The sequence below is a fragment of the Pipistrellus hanaki genome (assembly GCF_964339955.1).
Source record: "Pipistrellus hanaki genome assembly, chromosome: 9".
NCBI lineage: Eukaryota > Metazoa > Chordata > Mammalia > Chiroptera > Vespertilionidae > Pipistrellus > Pipistrellus hanaki.
The window spans coordinates 55,056,238-55,072,993 of record NC_140511.1 but is presented as its reverse complement, the minus strand read 5'-3'; the positions used below and the strand labels follow the sequence as shown (position 1 = coordinate 55,072,993).

Below are 16,756 nucleotides of genomic sequence, written 5' to 3'. Positions count from 1 at the left end.
TGTCATGGGCTGGATGGTGAGTCTGTGTTGCAGTAGAAGGAGCCGAGTCTCTAAGATTCCGAGAGAACTGTGTTTAAATTCAGCACTAGGACTCCAAGACTGTGTGTTTCAGGAAGAATCTTAATCTCTGGAAGCCTCCTTTCACCACAGACAGGGAGGCCATGAGCGTCAGTGGTCATAGAGCAGGTGGTCAAGTCTTGTTTTGTTTCCAGGCCTACAACTGTAGCGTTTCTGAGCATGGATATGACTGTCACAGCCTGGAGGGCCGAGTTCACAACAATCAATAAAAGTGATCAGGCCTTTTATAAACATTATACAGACAACATAATCCTGGAAATACTGACAGCCATCGTGGCCCTGGTGGGGCTGGCAGGGAATGCGGTGGTGCTCTGGCTCCTGGGCATTTCCATGTGCAGAAACGCTTTCTCTGTCTACATCCTCAACCTGGTGGGGGCCGACTTCCTCTTCCACTGCTGCAAGATTATATAATTTTTAGATTCAATTCTCAACTTAGATTTTGTCCCCAATAAAGTCTACATATTTTTCACTGCTGTGGCAAAGTTTGCCTACATCTCAGGCCTGAGCTTTCTCACTGCCAGCAGCACAGAGCGCTGCCTGACTATCTTGTGGCCCATCTGGTACTGCTGCTGCCACCCCAGGCACCTGTCAGCTGTCACGTGTGCCCTGCTGTGGTCCATTTCCCTACTACTGAGCATCCTGGATAGAAATATATGTTTCCTTCTGTTGAATTTTATAAGCTTTTCCGTGTGTCAGTTATTTGATTTCATCACTGTGGCATGGCTGATTTTGTTATTTCTGCTGCTCTCTGGGTCCAGCCTGGCCCTGATGTCCAGAATGTTTTGTGGCTCCCAATGGGTGCCACCCAACAGGCTCTACATGACCATCATGATCACAGTACTGGTCTTCCTCCTCTGTGGCCTGCCCTTTGGCTTCCAATGGATCATCTTAATTTGGTTATCAAATGAATATCATGCCCTCTTTCCTCTTTTTGGGCCTGTAGAACTTCTGTCCTGTGTCAACAGCTGTGCCAACCCCATCATTTACTTATTTCTTGGCTCCTTCAGGCAGCGATGTAGAAGCAGAGACACACCATGAGGCTGCTTCTCCACAGGGCTTTGCACAACACTCCTGCGGTGGATGAACCTGCAAAAAGCCTTCCTGTGTAAACCTTTATACTTTCATAAAAACAAAACAAAAACCCCTAGCCTGTTTGGCTCAGTGGCAATCCACTTTTCCAGTGCTGCTGGCCCTCTCTGGGCAAAGTCTCCTCCCAAGCTCTGACCAGGCCAAATGGTCTAGTCCCCAGGGCTGCCAGACTCAGCCACAGAGGCCCAGGTTTTCCTTCCCACAGCCTTTCCCCCTTGACTCAGGTCACTACAAGGCAGGGGAGAACCAGTCATTCCACAGAGTATGGAAGGCAGGCCTCCACTGCTCTCCAGGTGGACAGGACCTCCTTCCCAGGCCAAACTGTCCAATGTCCATCTGGTTCTCCTTCAAACATTCCTCTAGACAGGACATCCCTCAGGACCACCAGTCAGAGTGCCTGTCTGACAGCTGCACAGGCAATGAGCTGTCCTCCATGCATCCCACCCACACACTCTCATGGAAAGAACTCCTGAAGAATATGCTTTGAGGAATGGAAGACATGAGATGTGAAATGTGAAGGTGAGCAAAAACATTGGATGTTATAGGTATACATTTGAACAAACGCTATTTAAAACAATACCTGCTTAATGTCTTTGGGGAGAAAAGAAGTCATAATCCAGTCAAAGAGCCCATTAAACTGCTTGGATGGAAACAGAGGTTGAATTTCCTAAGGTCTTAGTGTTTGGTGTTCATGAGGAGGGCAGACTTCTGGGGTGAGCTGTACGGTTTGCCCACTGCACCAAAAAAGGCAAAGGGGGAGAAGGGGCTGACATACAATCCGCTGGTTAACCTTGTGTTCAAGTGCAGGGCTCTGACTACTGGGAAAGAAGGGGCACATTTTTCTTCACACAAAGGCAAGGTCAGGGCTGCTCAGCTCAGAAAGAAGACTTTCTCCTAATCTGCGTTAGTGTGCTAGAAGTGGACACTTTTACAAGGTGCAACTACTCATTTCTTTAAATTTTACACTAATGTGTTAAGTAGTTAAGGCAATGGACTGGAAAATAGACAGAGAGTGTAAAACTTCCAGATAGTCTGAGATAATAAACATGCTTTGTAAAGCCCCTGATGGACAGGACAGCACAGGACTTCCTACCCAGCTCCAACTTCATTTTGAAATCTTCCAAAAATAGGAAGATCAAAGACCTGTTTCTAATGAGATAAAGGTTTTCATACTAGCTGACAAAACTGCCAGGGTGTGGCTGCATCTCCACACCCTGTGGGTCTGTGTAAAGAACCTTAAGTGAGCAGTTTCCCTTTTCAGGAAGCGTTTTGCTTGGAATGGCCAATCCCATAAGAATGGCCCTTTCCTCAGGGCCTGAAACACATGGTACTGGACTAACAGATAAATTTTCATCAGAGGGGAAAATATTTCAGTGGAGACTCTTTTTCTCTATGTGTGTATACTTTTTAGAATATGATTTTGCCAGGCTTTACTGAGATATTTTTGTCATTATATTAGTTTCAAGTGTATAACAAAATGATTTAGTATTTTTGTATGTTGTAAAATAATCAATGCAATATGCCTACCATAGTTAACATCCATTTCCACACATAGATACTTCTTTGTTTCTATTGTGATGAGGAAACTTTAAGATTTACTTACTTGGCCACTTCCCAATATACAAAACAGTATTATTAACTAAGAGAGGTTGGGTGCACGAAATTTGTGCACAGGGAGAGGGGCAGTGGTGTCCCTCAGGCCAGCCTCCACCTCTTCCTTCTGGGACTCCTCGGAGGATGTCCAACTGATGGTTTAGGCCCGATCCCTGTAGAATCAGGCCTAAATGAGCAGTTGGATGTCATTCTCACAATCCAGGACTGCTGACTCCCAACCACTAGCCTGCCTGCATGCCAAATTGTCCCTAACTGCTTCTGCCTGCCAGCCTGATCACCCCCTAACAACTCCCCTGCCAACCTGATCTATGTCTAAAGCTCCCCTGCCAACCCCATTGCCCCTATCTTCCCTTCCCTTCTGGCCAGGTGACCCCTAACTGCCCTCCATTGCCAACCTGGTCACCCCTAACTGCTCTCCCCTGCTAGCCTAGTTCCCACCAACTTTTCTCACCTGCAGGACTGGTTCCCCTAACTGCCTCCCCTACAGGCCTACTACCCCCCCCCCAACTGCCCTCGCTGCAGGTCTGATTGCTCACAACAGCCCTCTCCTACTGCCCATCAGTGGCAGCCACCCTGAGTCCACATGGGGGCAGCCAACTTTAACCACATGGGAGAAGCTATCTTGTGTGTTGGAGTGATAGGCAATTTACATATTATCTCTTTATTATATAGGATACTCTTGGGTCCTCTGAAGTAAACTAATGTACATACATTACTCCTGGGAATAAATGGAAATACATCACATGAGCTCGATCATGCAGGGCACTGAATGCCGAGGAAACTCACTTTATTTAGCTAGGGAAGCTCATAATCCTATTGGGTAGGCTTCCTGCACATTCCCACAGTGGGCAGTGACAGGCTCCAGTTTAAACATTTGTTACAGTAGGAGGACCAGTTAAGGTAAGATGGGGAGAGGAAGAGAAAAGACATTGGACTCACAGCAAATATGAAGCAACTTGTGTGGCCCTTGTCTCACATCTCCAGAATCTCACTTGCCAGTGCTCCTTGTGCAGGAGGTCACAGGGGCCGCCCAGCTTCTTGATAAGCCTCTCTTGGTCATCTGATTCCACTCCTGCTCCTGCAGACATCTCCTATCCGGGGTAGGAGAACATTCTCTGGTGTTCAGCACTCCCTCGGATACTCCTCTTTTTCCACTCACCACCTTCAACCAGAAGATGGTGCTCAGGTAAGAGTCAGCTCAGAACTATCTTCTCTAAAGGCAATTCTGTTTTCTCTTTCTTAGTCCACATCAGAGGTTCCCAAACTTGTTTGTGCCGTAGACCCCTTGCCATGTTTTTCAGTTTTGGGTAGACCCCCTACTTACCTGATATTGATATTTTTGTAAATTTTTAACTGTAGTGAAGTTTAGTGTTAAAAACTTGAAATAAAAACACATGTTAAGTTTTATACATTTATTTATTGAATTTAAATTAAAACTACTCAAAATAAAATTTTAAATAAAATAAAATATACGTAACATAAAATTTAATAAAAAATAATGTACCTACTTTTCTCCGGCATTCTCAAACAAAATAACACTGATTCACTATAATTTGTATGATAAACTACCAGTTTATATTTTTTTAAATGTTTTCTCAGCACTTTCCTATTCAAGATTCAGGAAACGAATGAACGTATTTTTCTCACATTCATATTTATAGAGTGACGAATTGAACAAGTCAGTGCAAGTTCGCGAAGCTTTGAGACAAAAATTGGCAAGAATGTTTACTGCGCGTATGCTTGTAACAAGATGATACTGGTATATCATTATGTGCAGGTTTTTATCCTACAACTTACACAATTTTATAAACATATATAATAAATTTTTTACTTCATAGGTACTTTTATAAATAATTTATATGCTTTTATATTATAAGATAATATGATGTAAGTAAATAGGTACTATCAGTGTATGTTGAGATCCACTATCGTGGACCCCCATTTTCATTTCATGGACCCCCAAATTTTTTTTTCGCTGACGTAGACCCCTTGCAGGTTGTCATAGACCCCTGGGGGTCGATATAGACCACTTTGGGAATCACTGGTCCACATGGTCATGAGTGCATTTTAGGGTGTAGCGTGCAAGGAGCCATGAGCACCCATGAAGGAGAGTCAAGAGACTGAACCTTCCTCAGGGAAGCTGTGGGTGCTGGTAGCTTAGGCTGTGAGAACCCAGGTCCTATGTGCTTCAGATACATTGTTTTCAAACTTGAATTGATGTTTGTAACCTCAGATTTCACACATTACCTTGCTATTCTATGAATTTGTTTGTTATATGTAGATACCTTTCCTGTACCAGCCAAAAACATAAGGCTATAAACAAATACAGCAGTTGAAGAGAATTGAATAAAAACAATGTGTAGAAAGGATGAACAAGATGAGACACAGAAAGATTATTCATAATAGGGAGCTATTGCCCTTGGGCATCGAAGTGCAAAAGGTTAGTTAAGTTATCAGAATACAGGGAGGGCTGTGGCTGTAGCAGTGGTCTTCACTATGACCCCCCCAAAAAAAGGCCCACAGCCAGGGGCTCTCTCCTTAGGTAGAGTAACACCACCATGGCAAGCTCACAGCCTGTCAGCAGAAAGGCAAGGACTTAAACCTCAATCACCCTCCTCCTGCCCTCCAATCAGCTGTCAGTGTCACTTTTCCTGAAAGAAATTGGGAGGCAGAGGGAAAGAGATCCCAGTGGTGAGGCAAAGAGATGTGTCCTCCCAGGAAGCAGCAGAGGATAGAGATGTTGAAAAATGAAATTTGACATCAAATAAAGAGAATCCGTTTTTCTTCATTGATTCTTTTTCCCTCTCACTGTGATTAGATCGACTTATTCTTACATCTTATTTATTTGAAATGTTGGCACCCCCCTTTTGGGTATCACATCTTAGAAATACTATCTCTCATCATAACTGACTTGAGGATGGAATGTACATTATTTATCAGGGTTCTGGTAGACAAATATTTTTAAGAATTTCTATTTATGATCTCTGCAATCCCCATTCACCAAAAACAGGGTGGCCATAAAGGTCAGTAGTCATATAGCAGGTGCTCAAGTCTTGTTTTCTTTCAGGCCCACAACTGCAGCATTTTTTGACATGAATATGACTGTCACAGCCTGGGGAACAATCTCAAAACAACTTATGGAAGTGATTAGGCCTCTTATTACAATTATACATGGAAAATAATCCTGCAAATACTGACAGCCATCCTGGCCCTGGTGGGGCTGGCAGGGAACGCTGTGGTGATCTGGCTCCTGGGCTTCCGCATGCGCAGGAACGCCTTCTCAGTCTTTATCCTCTACCTGGCGGGAGCCGACTTCCTCATCCTCGGCTGCTATATTATATATCTTTTATATTCAATTTTCAACTTATATTTTGTCATGGAAGTATCTAGCAGATTACTCTCGCTTGTGGGAACATCTGCCTACATCTCAGGCATGAGCATTCTCAGCGCCATTAGCACGGAGCTCTGCCTGTCTGTCTTGCGGCCAATCTGGTACCGTTAACGCTGCCCCACTCACATGTCCGCTATCATGTGTGCCCAGCTCTGGGCCCTGTCCCTGCTGCTGAGCATTCTGAAACAGTACTACTGTAGCTTCCCCCATTCGAGTGTGCATCATGTTTGGTGTCAAGCGTTCAATTTGATCATTGTGGCATGGCTGATTTTGTTACTTTTGCTGCTCTCTGGGTCCAGCCTGGCAATGATGTCCAGACTGTTTTGTGGCTCCCAATGGGTGCCACCCAACAGGCTCTACATGACCATCATGATCACGGTACTGGTCTTCCTCCTCTGTGGCCAGCCCTTTGGCTTCCAATGGATCATCCTAATTTGGTTATCAAATGAATATTGTGCCCTCTTACCTCTTTTCGAGACTGTAGAACTTCTGTCCTGTGTCAAAAGCTGTGCCAACCCCATCATTTACTTCTTTTTTGGCTCCTTCAGGCAGCGATGGGGAAGCAGAGACACACCTTGAGGCTGGTTCTCCAGAGGGCTCTGCACAAAACTCCTGAGGTGGATGAACCAGGAAAAAGCCTTCCTGGGGAAACCATTAAACTTTCATTAAAACAAGACAAAAAGCCCTAGGCTGCTTGGCTCAATGGCAATCCACTTTTCCAGTGCTGCTGGCCCTCTTTGGGTAAAGCCTCCTCCCAGGCTACGACCAGGCCAAATGTTCTAGTCCCCAGGGCTGCCAGACTCAGCCACAGAGGCCCAGGTTTTCCTGCCCACAGCCTTGCCCTCTTGACTCAGGTCACTGCAAGGCAGGGGAGAATCAGTCATTCCACAGGGTATGGAAGGCAGGCCTCCACTGCTCTCCTAGTGGACAGGACCTCCTTCCCAGACCACACTGTCCAGTCTCAATCTGGCTCTTCTTCAAACATTCCTCTGTACACCACTCAGGACCACCAATCACAGTGCCTATATGACAGCTCCAGAGCCCTAAGCTGTCCTGCATGGCTCCCACCCACATACTCTCTAAAAGGAACTCGTGAAGAATGTGCTTTGAGGAATGAAAGACATGAGATGTGAAATGTAAAGGTGAGCAAAAACATTGGATATTATGGGAATACATTTGAACCAACACTATTGAAAACAATACCTGTTTAATGACTTTGGGGAGAAACGGAGTCAAAATCCAGTCCTAGAGCCCAGGAAGCTGGGAGGATGAAAACAAAGGTTGAGTTTCCTAAGGTCTTGGTGTTTGGTGTTCATCAGGAGGGCAGACTTCTGGGGTGAGCTATATGGTTTGCCCACTGCACCAAACAAAGGCAGAGTAGGGGAAGGGGCCGACATACAATCCGCTGGTTAACCTTGTGTCCAGGTGCAGGGCTCTGACTACTGGGAAGCAAGGGGCACATTTTTCTTCACACAAAGGCAAGGTCAGGGCTGCTCAGCTCAGAAAGAAGACCTTCTCCTAATCTGTGTTAGTGTGCTAGAAGTGGACACTTTAAAAGGTGCAACTATTCATTTCTTTAAATTTTACGCTTATGTGTTAAGTAGCTAAGGCAATGGACTGAAAAATAGACAGAGAGTGTAAAACTTCCAGATAAGTTGAGAAAATAAACATGCTCTGTAAATCTCCCTATGGAATGGGTAGCGCAAGACTTCTAGCAGCTCCCACTTTATTATGAAATCTTCCAAAAATAGGAAGATCAGAGACCTGTTTCTAATGAGATAAAAGTGTTAATACTTGCTGACTAAACTGGTAGGGTGTGGCTGCATCTCCACACCCTGTGGGTCTGTGTAAACAGCCTCATGTGAGCAGCTTCCCTTTTAAGGTAGAGTTTTGCTTGGAACGGCCATTCCCATAAGAATAGCACTTTCCTCATGGCCCAAAACACCTGGTGTTGGGATAACAAATAAATGATCATCTGAGGGTGAAATTATCTCAGTGGAGACTACTTTATCTATGTGTGTACTTTTGGAATATGATTTTGCCAGGCTTTACTGAAATATATTCTCATATAACATTGTATTAGTTTCAAGTGTATAAATAAATGATTCATTATTTCTGTATGTTGTAAAACAATCATTGCACTATGCCTAGTTAACATCCATTGCCACACATAGATACTTTTTTTTCTATTGTGATGAGAAACTTTAAGATTTACTTACTTGGCCTCTTCCCAATATACAAAACAGTATTATAAACTAAGAGAGATTGGGTGCACAAAATTTGAGCACAGGGAGAGGGGCAGTGGTGTCCATCAGCCCAGCCTCCACCTCTTGCTTCTGGGACTCCTCAGAGGATGTCCAACTGGTGGCTTAGTCCGGATCTCTATAGAATCAGGCCTAAACCAGCAGTTAGATACCCTTCTCACAAATCAGAACTGCTGGCTCCCAACCACTAGCCTGCCTGCCTGCCAAATTGCCCCCAAACTGCTTCTGCCTGCCAGCCTGATCACCCCCTAACAACTCCCCTGTCAGCCTGATCCACGCCTAACTGCTTCTCTGGAGACCCCATTGCCCCTAACTTCCCTTCCCTGCTGGCCAGGTGACCAATAACTGTCCTCCCCTGCTGGCCACGTTACCCCTAACTGCCATCCATTGCCAACCCAGTGACCCCTAACTGCTCTCTCATGCTGGCCAACTTCCCCCAACTTTCCTACCCTGCCGGACTGGTTTTCCTAACTGCCCTCCCCTGCAGGCTTAGTACTCCCACCTGCCCTCCCTGCAGGCCTTATTGCTCACAACTGCCCTCTCCTGCTAGCCATCTGTGGCAGCCATCCTGTGTCCACATGGGGACAGCCAACTTTGACCACATGGGGGAAGCTATCCTGTATATTGGAGTGATAGGCAATTTGCATATTATCTCTTTATTATATAGGATACTCTTGTGTCCTTTAAAATAAACTAATGTGCATACATTACTCCTGGGAATAAATGGAAACAGATCAAATGAGCTCCATCATGCATGGCACTGAATGCCAAGGAAACTCACTTTAGCTAGGGAAGCTCATATTGCCTATTGGGTGGGCTTCCTGCACACTCCCACAGTGAGCAGAATCAGAGTCCAGTTTGAACATTTGTTACAGGAGGAGGACCAGTTAGGGTAAAGATGGGGAGCAGAAGAGATAAGACATTACACTCAAGTCAAATATGAAGCAACTCATGAGGCCCTTGTCTCACATCTACAGAATCTCACTTGCCAGTGACCCTTGTTCAGGAAGTCACAGGGGCTGACCAGCATCTTGATAAGCCTCTCTTGGTCATCAGGTTCCACTCCTGCTCCTGCAGACACCTCCTATCTGGGGGTAGCAGAGCATTCTCTGGTGTTCAGCACTCCCTGGAAAGCTCCTCTTTTTCTACTCACCACCTTCAATCAGAAGATGGTGCTCAGGTAAGAGTCAGCTCAGAACTATCTTCTCTAAAAGACAATTTGGTTTTCTTTCGCTTAGTCCACGTGGTCATGAGTGCATCTTGGTGTGTAGTGTGCAAGGAGCCATGAGCACCCATGGAGAACAGTCCAGAAACGAGAAGTTCCCTCAGGAAAGCTTTGGGTGCTGGTAGCTTAGGCTGTGAGAACCCAGGTCTTATGTGCTTCACATACATTGTTTTCAAACCTGAATTGATGTTAGTAATCTCAGAATTCACACATTACCTTGCTATTGTATGAGTTTGTTTGTTATATATATTTTTTCTGTACCAGCCAAAAACACAAGGGTACAAACAAATACGGCAATTGAAGAGAACTGAAAAAAGAAAGTGTAGAAAGGATGAACAAGATGAGACATCTAAAGATTAGTCATAATAGAGAGCTATTGCCCTTGGGCATTGTAAAGTGTAAAAGGTTAGTTAAGTTTACAGAATACAGGGAGGGCTGTGGCTGTAAAAGTGGTCTTCACTATGACCCTAAAAATAAAGGCCCACAGCCAGGGGCTCTCTCCTTAGATAGAGTAACACCACCATGACAAGCTCACAGCCTGACAGCAGAGAGGCAGGGAATTAAACCTCCTCCTGCCCTCCAATCAGCTGTCAGGGTCACTTTTCCTGAAAAAAATTAGAAGGCAGAGCGAAAGGGAGCCCATTGGTGAGGCAAAGAGCTGTGTCTCCCCAGAATGTAGCAGAGGATAGAGATGCTGAAAAGTGAAATTTGACATCAAATAAACAGTATCCACTTTTCTTCATTTGTCCTTTTTCCAAGGACTTTCTCTCTCTCACTGTGATTAGATCGAATTGTTCTTACATCTTATTTATTTGAGATGTTGGCACCGCCCCTCCTGAGTATCACATCTTAGAAATAATATCTCTCATCATAACTGCCTTGAAGATAGAATGTACATTATTTTTCAGGGTGGTGGTAGACAAATATTTTTAATAATTTCAATTTATGATCTCTGGAATCTCCATTCGCCACAGACAGGGTGGCCATGAGGGTCAATGGTCATAGAGCAGGTGCTCAAGTCTTCTTTTGTTTCCAGGCCCACAACTGCAGCGTTTCTGAGCATGGATATGACTGTCACAGCCTGGGAGAACAATCTCACAGCAACCAATAGAAGTGATCAGGCCGCTCTTCAACTTTATTCAGCGGGAATAATCCTAGATATACTGACTATCATCGTGTCCCTGGTGGGGCTGGCAGGGAACGCGGTGGTGCTCTGGCTCCTGGGCTTCCGCATGCCCAGTAACGCCTTCTCTGTCTACATCCTCAACCTGGCGGGGGCCGACTTCCTCTACCTCTGTGGCCTGATAACAAATTTTTTACTTCCATTTATCAAGTTAGATTTTATTTTTAAAGTACAAGAATTTCTCTCGCTTGTGTTGGTCTCTGTGTACATCTCAGGCCTGAGCATTCTCAGTGCCATCAGTACGGAGCGCTGCATGTCTGTCATGTGGCCCATCTGGTACCGCTGTCACCGCCCCACTCACATGTCCTCTATCATGTGTGCCCTGCTCTGGGCCCTTTCCCTGCTGCTGAGCGGGTTGAAAGGGTACTACTGTGGCATCCTGAAATGGAGGGTGCCTCTTGTTTGGTGTCCAGTGTTGCATTACATCACTGGGGCGTGGTTGATTTTGTTATGTGTGCTTCTATCTGGGTCCAGCCTGGCCCTCATGACCAGACTGTTGTGTGGCTCCCAACGGGTGCCGCCCACCAGGCTCTACATGATTGTAGTGATCACGGTACTGGTCTTCCTCCTCTGTGGCCTGCCCATTGGTATCCAGAATTTCCTCATAATCTGGATTTCTAATGAATATTATTTCCTCCCTCATCGTTACATAATTTTACTATGTCTGTCCTGTGTCAACAGCTGTGTCAACCCCATCATTTATTTCTTCGTTGGCTCCTTTAGGAAGCGATGGTGGAAGCAGAGGCACACTCTGAGGCTGGTTCTCCAGAGGGCTCTGCAGGACACGCCTGAAGTGGATGAACCTAGAGAGAGCCTTCCTGGAGAAGCCCTGGGAATGTCAGAAAGCAGTCTGGGACAATGATGAAGAGCCTTTGTCCTGATCTATCTGAAGTAACTTTGAGATTCACTGCTGCCCTGCCAGGCTTGGAAAATATCTAGTCTTCTCTCAGCCTCAGCCTCAGAATGCTTCAGTGATTCCCCAATCTCTTCAAATAGGTTGTTTTTTATCAGGTCTTTCAAGCTTTTCTTGGAGAAAGCATTAGTCCTAACATTATACCTCCCCATCGTTCTTGACATTACGAATAAATTTCTCATGAGATCTGAATTTCTATATTGAATGCTTTATCTTTATCTTCATGGCAACAAAAGGGATCCCTGTCCAAATCAGATAAGTCCAGGTCTGAAGTCCTGGTTCTACAGCTCTCCTCTCCAAGCTACAGTTAATTCATTGTAAAATGCTGTGAAATTGTCTACTCATAGGATCATAGTGGGGAATAAATTAGAAAACAAATGAAAAGGACTCCCTGAGGCGCCAAATATGACAAATATTTCATAAACATCAACAGTTTATACATATGAAGCCTCTAATATATTATTGACTTATGAGGTAATATTTAATAAGTTAAGAAAAAAAAAGAATTCCTTTCCAAAACCATAAATAGTCATTCAAAAACTAGAGGCCAAATGCACAAAATTTGTTCATGGTGTGTCGGGGTGTGTGTGTGTGTGTGTGTGTGTGTGTGTGTGTGTGTGTGTCCCTCAGCCCAGCCTGCACCCTCTTCAATCTGGGACCCCTCAAGGAATGTCCTACTATCCGTTAAGGCCCAATTGGGCCTAAAGAGGCAGTGGAACATCCCTCTCACAATCCAGGACTGCTGGCTCCCAATGGCTCACCTGCCTGCATGCCTAATTGCCCCTAACTACTTCTGTCTGTCAGCCTGATAAACTCTTAGCCACTTTCCTACCAGCCTGATAAATGCCTAACTGCTCCCCTGCTGGTTCAATTGCCCCTAACTGTTTTCCCGTGCAGGCCTGGTTGCCCACAACTGCCCTTCTCTGCTGGCCCCAACATCCTTAATTTCCCTCCCTTACCAGCCTGATCACCCCTAACTGCCCTCCCATGACAGTCTGGTCAACCACAACAGCCCTTCCCTACAGGCCTAGTAACCCTCAACTACCATCCTCTGAAGGCCTTGTCACCCCTAAGTGCCCTCCCCTGCTGACCTGGTTGCCACCAACTGCCTTCCCATGCAGGCATGGTTGCCCCCAAATTCCTTCCCCTTCAGGCCTGGTCATCTCCAGCTGTACTCCCCTGAGGCATGGTCACCCGCAGCACCCCCTTCATGAAGGACTGGTTCCCTCCAATGCCCTGCCCTGCTGGCTTGGTCGCTCTCAACTGCCCAACCCTAAAGGCCTGATTGCCCCTAACTGATCTCACCTGCTGCACTGCTTCTCCGCAACTACCCTCCCTCCAGGACTGGTTCCCAGCAACTGCCCTCCCCTGCAGGCCACGGTCCTCCCCAACTACCCAACCAGAAGGCCTGGTCATCCATAAGTTCCTCCCTACTAGCCATCTTGCCAGGCATCTTGTGTCCATATTTGGATGGCCATCTTTGACCACATGGGGGCAGCCATCTTAAGTTTGTAGTGATGATCAATTTCCATATAACCTAGTTATTATGTAATATTGTTCTACCTGATTGGGTAGGAAAAGAAGATTCCCTATGTTTCTCTCAGACTATAGGCCCTTTAGATTCATGCTTAGTGTTGTAACTTGGGGCATTGTAAGGGTAAGTCTGAATAAATGAGTTGGCCTACCTCTAATCTCACTGGGTTCTCTGGGTTGAGGGGAAATGATATCCTTAGATAAGCACAATCCTGGAATTTGGGCCTGGGAAAGGTCCTCTGGTAGCATTTGCAATCTTCTCTGCCTGGATCACTACCTGGCACAAGATAGGCACACAGTACTAGGAGAGTTGGGTAAACACAGAAATGAGTGAACAAGTTTCTCTTGTTGTTTCAAATGCTTCATAGTTAAGTTTCTAGGGAAATACCATGTAACTCAATTTGGCTGCAGCGTGAGCAAATGAAAGAAAATCATAACAGCTAAAGCTGAAAAGACTGGTTGTCCCCACATCATGTGAAAAGAATCTAGCTAACAAATGTCTTAGAGAAAGAAAAAGAGGTGATAAGTTGTGCCTGTGGTATGCCACATTCTCTACCTGTTAAAAGGGAACACAACATACACAGTTGTTGATATCAATAAGTCACAACTAGAAAGGAGATTTCATTACAGTTACACGAAGCTATAAAATAACTTGTAAACGAGTTAAAATGAGAACTGTAAACATCGGTTGCTATTGGTGATTGAGATTAGGAGAGACTTTACATTTTTACTTTATATACTCTTCTGTCCTCTGAAATAAACTGTTATGCATTCTCCCTCCTGGGAGTAAATGGAAACAGATCAGAATAGCTGGGACATGAAAGCCCTGAAGGTCAACAAACTCTTTTTTACCTATATTAGCCCACATTGCTTGTTGGGTGTGCTTCCTGCACACAGCCACAATGGGCATTGACAGGTTCCAGTTCAAACACTCCTCAATGGAGGGGAATAAATGGGGTAAGATGGGGAGAGTAAGAGATAAGTCATTGAACTTAGGGCAAGTGAGTGGCATCCCCTGAGGCCCTTGTCTCACATCTCCAGAATCTCATTTGCCAGTGGCCCTAGGGCAGGAAGTCACAGGGGCTGCCCAGCATCTTGATAAGCCTCTCTTGGTTGTCAGGTCCCACACCTGCTCCTGCAGACACCTCCTATCCAGGGTAGAAGAGCATTCTCTGGTGTTCAGCACTCCCTCAGAAGCTCCTCTTTTTCTACTCACTACCTTCAACCAGAAGATGGTGCTCAGGTAAGAGTCAGCTCAGAACCATCTTCTATCAATGGCAGTTTTGTTTTCTCCCTCTTAGTCCACATGGTCACAAGTGCATCTTTGGTGGAGCCTGCAAGGAACCTTGTGCACCCGTGAAGGAGAGTCCAGACACATAAAGCTCCCTTGGGAAAGATTTGGATGCTGGTACTTAGGCTGTGAGGTACACAGGTCCTTTCTGCTTCACAGACATTGTTTTGAAACGTGAATTGTTAATAACCTCAGGTTTCACATAGTACTTTGCTGTTCTATGACTTTGTTTGTCCATCTGTTTGTTCTTTGCATGTATCTTTCCTATCCCAGCCAAAAACACAAGGCACAAACACATAAGGCCATTTAAGAGAATTTAATAAAAAAGACTGTGTATAGCAGAAACCTGTTTGACTCAGTGGACAGAGGGTTGGGCTGCGGACTGAAAGGTACCGGTTCGATTCCAGTCAGGGGCATGTAACCTTGGTTGCGGGCACATCCCCAGTAGGCAGCTGATCAATGATTCTCTCGCATTGATGTTTCTAACTCTCTAGCCCTCTCTCTTCCTCTCTGTAAAAAAATCAATGAAATATTTTTTTTAAAGACTATGTATAAAGGCTTAGCAAGACTAAGGGAAATCAATAAAGGATACAGAGGTCCCTAAAAATAAATCATAGTAGGGAGCTATTGCCATTGTGCATCCTGTAGTGTAAAGGGAATAATAAGTAGCAAGAATGTAGGAAAGGCTGTGGCTGTATTGGTGGTCACTATGACTCAAAAAAGAGGCCCCCAGCCAGGGGCTGTCTCCTTGGGTAGAGTAACACCACCATGGAAACTCACACCATGACAGCAGAGAGGCAGGGTGTTGAACCCCAATCACCCTCCTCCTGCCCTACAATGAGCTGTCAGTGTCACCTTTCCTAAGAACAATAAGGAGCCAGAGAGAAAGGGAGCCCAGTGGTGAGGCATAGAGATCTGTCCTCCCAGGATGCAGCAGTGGGTAGTGATGCTGAAAATGAAATTCGACGTCAAATTAAGAGAATCCATTTTTCTTATAGCCTCTTCCTAGTTGCTTTTCTTTTGTACTTTTTCTCTCACACTCTGATTAGATCAGCTTGTTATTACATCTCATTTATTTGATCTGATAACACCCCCTACTGGATGTCATGTCTGAGAAATAATCTCTCATCATGAATTCCTTGAAGTTGGAATGTACATTGTTTAAACACTGAGCTCTATACAAATATTTTTAAGAATTTCAATTGATGATTTTGGTAACCCTAGAAGTTTATGCGAGAGAGGTTACTAGAACTTGACTGGTGATTTCAAGGCATCAGACACCTGTGGTCTTTCAGAAACAGCCTAATGACTGCTCCCCAGCACTAGAGAGGTGACTTCATTCTCATGCAGGGCTCCCAGACTCACCAGCATTCCATCCAGAGGAGGAAAGGGGAAGGAAATGAACAACCTAATTGGTTGTATCACTTGTGCTCACCTTACATTGGCTACCACCTGGTCACATGTTTCCATCAAACTGGAATGGAAACTGGAATTAAAATCCACATTCTGGTCTAAAAATGTCAGAACACTTATGTGGGATAGAAGGAAATCAATATTTAGACAAGCTAGTATTTTCTGCACGCCTGCAGTTCTCTCATGTTCTGAGCTTACGTGAAGATTTTGCTCAGGTGCTCACCCCACAATGAGGCAGAAAACAGTACTAAAGTTTCAGGCTGGGCTCCAGGAGACCAGGGCTTGCATTGCAACTGCTGTTCACCCAGATCTCAGGGAAATCTGTTGTCTCTTTTGGCCTCAGCTTCTTCCTGTGTTAAAGATGATATTATAAAAGATGGTGTCTAAGGAACATGTGCTCAATGCCAAAGATACAATAGTGAACTACAACAACAAAGAAAAAACACAAAGCCCAGACAGATCTAGTCATCATTACTGAGTTTTGAGTTTAAAAAGGGAGACAAGCCCTAGCAGGTTTGACTCAGTTGTTTGAGTGGCAGCCCACAGACTAAAGGGTAGTGGGTTTGATTCTCCTGGGTGAATCTGCCCAGACTGAACATGTCAAGAATTGACTGATTGGGTCTGTGCAGAGGCAAGAAGTTCCTGGAATGTCTGGTCTGTTCTCATTTGAATTCCACCCACTTCTTCTTCCACACTGGATAAACTTCACTTCTCTGTTATTTGTGAAATTTGCCTATTCCAGTTTAATAAAACACAAAAAAC

At 45.0% G+C, this 16,756-nt stretch overlaps 1 protein-coding gene and 1 pseudogene across 2 annotated transcripts; both read left to right on the top strand.

Moving 5' to 3' along the window:
• The first annotated feature begins 237 nt into the window (after nucleotides 1-237).
• Nucleotides 238-6,861, top strand: LOC311628447 (mas-related G-protein coupled receptor member X1-like; annotated as a pseudogene). Its single transcript has 2 exons — nucleotides 238-360; nucleotides 5,996-6,861. The product of its transcript is annotated as a mas-related G-protein coupled receptor member X1-like (transcript).
• Nucleotides 6,862-10,701: 3,840 nt separating this feature from the next.
• LOC311627300 (mas-related G-protein coupled receptor member X1-like) lies at nucleotides 10,702-11,706 on the top strand (the record flags this gene model as incomplete). The annotated part of the gene is made up of 1 exon (XM_084893667.1): nucleotides 10,702-11,706. Exon 1 carries the CDS (start codon nucleotides 10,723-10,725, stop codon nucleotides 11,704-11,706), a length of 984 nt encoding a protein of 327 aa, XP_084749793.1. The 5' UTR covers nucleotides 10,702-10,722.
• Between the last annotated feature and the right edge of the window lie 5,050 nt (nucleotides 11,707-16,756).